The sequence below is a fragment of the Buceros rhinoceros genome, unplaced genomic scaffold, assembly GCF_000710305.1.
Source record: "Buceros rhinoceros silvestris isolate BGI_N320 unplaced genomic scaffold, ASM71030v1 scaffold46791, whole genome shotgun sequence".
In the NCBI taxonomy this organism is placed as follows: domain Eukaryota; kingdom Metazoa; phylum Chordata; class Aves; order Bucerotiformes; family Bucerotidae; genus Buceros; species Buceros rhinoceros.
This window is the reverse complement of record NW_010396846.1, coordinates 1-4,461: the sequence shown is the minus strand read 5'-3', so window position 1 is coordinate 4,461 and position 4,461 is coordinate 1. Positions and strand designations below refer to the sequence as shown.

General features: G+C 42.3%; 1 protein-coding gene across 1 annotated transcript; it reads right to left on the bottom strand.

Moving 5' to 3' along the window:
- Nucleotides 1–253: 253 nt before the first annotated feature.
- LOC104488233 (chromosome unknown open reading frame, human C9orf64) lies at nucleotides 254–3,675 on the bottom strand (the record flags this gene model as incomplete). Its single annotated transcript, XM_010146003.1, has 3 exons — nucleotides 254–552; nucleotides 1,434–1,629; nucleotides 3,416–3,675. Coding segments are annotated over 3 exons (689 nt in total), but the record flags the coding sequence as incomplete, so codon positions are not given.
- Nucleotides 3,676–4,461: the final 786 nt, after the last annotated feature.

The following is a 4,461-nucleotide window of genomic DNA, read 5'->3' as shown; positions in this document are numbered from 1 at the left end:
GAGGCGAGTGTTCGCCAGCGACAGCGGCGGCGCGTCCCAGCGCCGGTGCGAGCTGCGGTACACACCGACACGGTGTGTGGGTACACGCACCAACATGAGCAGGGGTAACAAACCCCCTATTCGCGTGGGCTCTCCCGCGAGGCTCATACCGCTAATTCCAGTCACAGCGAGTGAAAAATTCAGAGAGAGGCAAAAAGGGTGACAGAAACCCAACATTTGGTTTAGTTAGTTTCAAACTGGTGTATGACAAACCGTTGTATGAAAAGAACAATCACAATTCAAAAGATAACGCGTCAACACAACAGCTACCGGAGTGGACTCAGTAATATATACAGCGTACTCGGTGAAACGGAATCTCCTTCATGTCTTCCCTATGATCCCTGGCATAATCCCAAAGGTAATAGTCGAGTAAAACCGCATTGATCTTCTCACGCATGTCCTGACCCTTCTTCTCATAGAGCTCCAGCAGGTGCTTACAGATGAGTGCACAACACCAGATGGAACAGCCGCGGATCTCCACCTCCTCTTTATCTCCAGACTGGAAAAGTGTTCCTGCCGGACACAAGAGACAGCAATCCAACCGTGTTCAGAGACAGAAGCCCCAGATTGGCCCCAACTTGCCTTTTTTTGTTGTTGTTTTTTACCACCACCACCACCCCCCATTTCTTCAGGGCTGCAGTTTCCATGACTCACGCTACAACTGCTATCAATGTTGTTACACATTCTCTAATGATTAATTTCACCATATGCAATTAGAAGTTTACCTCCCATTCCATTAAAACAACCTCCTGTATTCTAAGAAAGTGGTTTAAGAACAGAGCAGGTGTTTGGGTTGTGTTGCATATTATATGACTATGTCTTTGTTTGTGGATTTAAAAAAATACAATCAAACGTAATGCTGAGATTGTGTATCTTCTGCCAGGATGACTCCAAGATTTAAAAATACATACACACACACAATTAGGTTCATTTCAAGCAAATTTTTTTAAATGGATGCTTATAATGTTACCTTGCACGTCACTAGCAGTTCAGTACAGATGAGGAGGAATCCCCATGCTTTTACATCACCTCTGAACTAACGAGGAAACCATTGCTGCTTCTGTCTCAACCTCAAAAATCACAACTACACTCACACTGAAAAGTGGTTCTGGCCACAGCAGCCCTTCAGAAACTCAGAGGTCAACTGGCTTTGGGTCTCTTCAGTCCGTCCCTTATCCGTGTTTAATCCAAGGAACAGTTAGATCTTTATAAAAAACGCAACCATAAGATCTCATTCAAGATCATTGTTAGAGAATAAATTCCTTCCTGTTACTTCATAAGAAGTCCTTGTTCCCCGGAACAAGAAAAAAAAATACACATAACCCTTTAAAAGTAGCTTTAGTCTAAAATGTCAAGGCATAAGATTACTTGGTATTAGTAAGGGAGGAACAAACCTTCACGTAGTTTCTTCATTAGTTCTTCAGAATACTTCATTGCTTTTAAATGAACAAGAACTTGAGGAATTCTGTAGTCAGCAAAGATAGTCAGACTAGAAATGTCATCAAAAGAGCCATCTCCTTTGCCTTCTAATACACTCCATGTATCAGCTACAAGAATTTGTGCCCGTTTGTAGAACGACACCTTTTTTTTCTGATGAAAGAAATTTATGAATTAAGTGCCTGAAACGTCAATACAGCAAATGACAGGTAGAGAGAGAGACAGGTAAGAGTTACATTGTTCTGTGAAACGTAAACTACCTTTGGTTAAGCAAACATTATTCCGTTTTAGTTAACTAGAAGTGCAACACTCAAACACTTTGAAATCTAAACAGTCTCAAACCACAAACAAGAATCATATGGAATGCTCACAAATAAACTGAAATAAAAGAAAAACACATTACAAATCACTGCAGTGGAGCAAAAACTGTTTAGATTCTGCTTGGAGCTCAGAACACATCAAGTTGGTTTGCTTCCGCTTGGCAAACACTGTAGTTGGAAGTCCAGCAAACTAACTGTTTTAGAAACCCTAGAGTTCACCCCGCCTTTTATTTTGAGGCGTGTACAGGCCATGCATTGGATTAGACAACTAACACATTTTGTTAATCAATTCATTCGTAACCATAAGGAAATAAAACTCTCGTGAAAACTTCAGTGAATGATCCTGTGTGTTGTCTATCATATCTTGCTAGTTAAAGAAGAGAGGGAGAAATTAATTCCAGCAGAAGGTGGGGAGCTTTTCTCAGGAGATTTTCAAGTTACCTTCAAAAGGCTGCACAGACTATCAGACCCGGCTAGGCCGTCACTAGAATGAAATCTCTTGGACATAATGATGGAAGAGCTGAACAGTCCTGCAGATAAACCGAGCACAGGAGCAGCGACACGTCACTGACACTAAATGAAGATCACGCCTCAAGGCCCATCGGGAGACACGGAGAATACCAGCTAGCCTAACTACTTCCCATCAGTTTCCTTCAGGAAAACGTCTCCAAAAGGCCTCAGAACACTGTCAGCCCTGACAGAAGCACGGGTTACTTCTGGCCTGTAGTCATTTGTGCAACGTGGGTTGAATCAACAGTGACAGTTACTGGATTCCCAGTAGTGGTACATTTTCACAATTCTACCAGAGTTTTGTTAGCTGCAGAGATTCTCAAGGCAAAAGAAGAGAGAGAGACGGGGGAGGGGGTTTGAAGCAATTCAAGGAAAGGAGAAAAAAAAAAAGCCAGGAAAAAAGATTCTGATTTTTCCAGCAAAAATTATCTCAAATTTGTAAGGAGTACAAGGGAGTTGTGATCCAACTGGGAACTTGGGAGTGTATAAAAATGAATTACATCACGAGAACATATGAAAAAATTGGCTTTCCTGTGTGGAAAAAAGCATCTATTGTCATTAGAAACACAGTCCTGGCTAGTTAAGGACTTAAGGTAATCAAGATTCTTCTACTGTTAATAAATTGTGCACTTTTGTTTTCAGAGATTTAGACTGATAGTGAAATGAAATTCGACAATTTTACCGCAGCTTAACAAAAAAGTATGCTGTGGTCCAAGAGTATTATTTAAAAAAACTTCCCTATCTGTACGACTCATAGCAATTTACACGATTAAGATCAACTGCTTCAAAGCCTGAGTTTCCTTTCACTATACAGACCAGTATCTTCACCGATTTGAGGCACAAATATGGAAGCAATAGTAGTTTTCCTTCTTATTTCCACTGAATTTCATTTCTCAGTACCCTGCATTCCACAGAAACGTTTCTGTTGGCCTTCCATCTCCGGGATTAAATCCCCCCAAAATTCACAAGGGTTAGATCAATTCTGACTATCAAACCTGACTATCCTCTCAGAAAAGATCACGCAGCCAACCTAAGAGCTCTCTTTTCAAGTCCCAATTAGTAAGGAGCAAATTCTTAAGGTAAGAAATTCAATGTTAGAACCAGCTTACCTCATACACAGCTTCATCTCTATAGGAAGGAAAGTTCTCCAGTACTAAACGTAGTAGTTTCTGAGCACTCTTCTCACTCGCTTTAACACAGGTGAGGAAGGAGCCTCCAAACTTCTCTAACAGAACCATTCCGCTTTCATTCAGCACCCGATGTCTTTCTTCAATCAACGGTATGGGCTCTTCCGTGTCAGAGCGAAACACGTGCTTGACTTGGTCAAGCGTCATGGTGGCAAAATAGGATGCGCTGGTAATAGGTATTCCTTCAGAAAAGTAAAAAAATAAGGTGTTTAGGCTATCACAGCACATCCGAAGACCTAACGCAGTGGCCTGGTACAGATGAGAGCGTTTATATGGTAAGACCTAGAGACTCTGTCAACTCCTCGTATCCCCTGAGCGATAACCGCACTCATGTAAGCTGCTGAAAAACCAAGTTTGTGCTTGCGCAACAGTGCTGCTTTCCACAGCGAACAACTTCCAACACACAACCAAGGAACCTTCCTTGCTTTCTGTATGCGATTTTTCTGAACGGCTTAGAGTTTGTCTTTGGGTGTGGCATTTGCACAGCACACTGGCAAACACAGACAGTACGGAGCACAGTCCGCACAGGCCTAGTTTCCCTCAGCACCCATTCACCTCGCCCATCTACAAGAAGCGTAGTAAAGCCAATTTTCCCATAATTTGCAAGCAGATACGTAGGAAATTAATTAAAACGTCTACCTATAGATCTATCTATAGGGTTTTGTCTGATGACAGCAACAGAGAGTGAGTGCTGCAGTACTGGCTGTGGAGGCATGTGGGTTTTCAGACTTCAGCTGGAGCCAGTTTGGCACTAGCCTGGTTCAGAGGATTCTTCCTCTGTTTAAATCCCTTCTTCTCATTTGTCGTGGAAATACACGATTTCTCTAAAGAACAGACGTGAAATAGCAGAACTGGCCAACAGCTGACCGCAGGCAATCCTTTAAGGCTTTTTAACGGAAAAGAGACAACCTGATGAGAGCCACAAGCTCGGCAGCGGTAGCACACGGGGTTTTTCAAAGCCCTTCCCG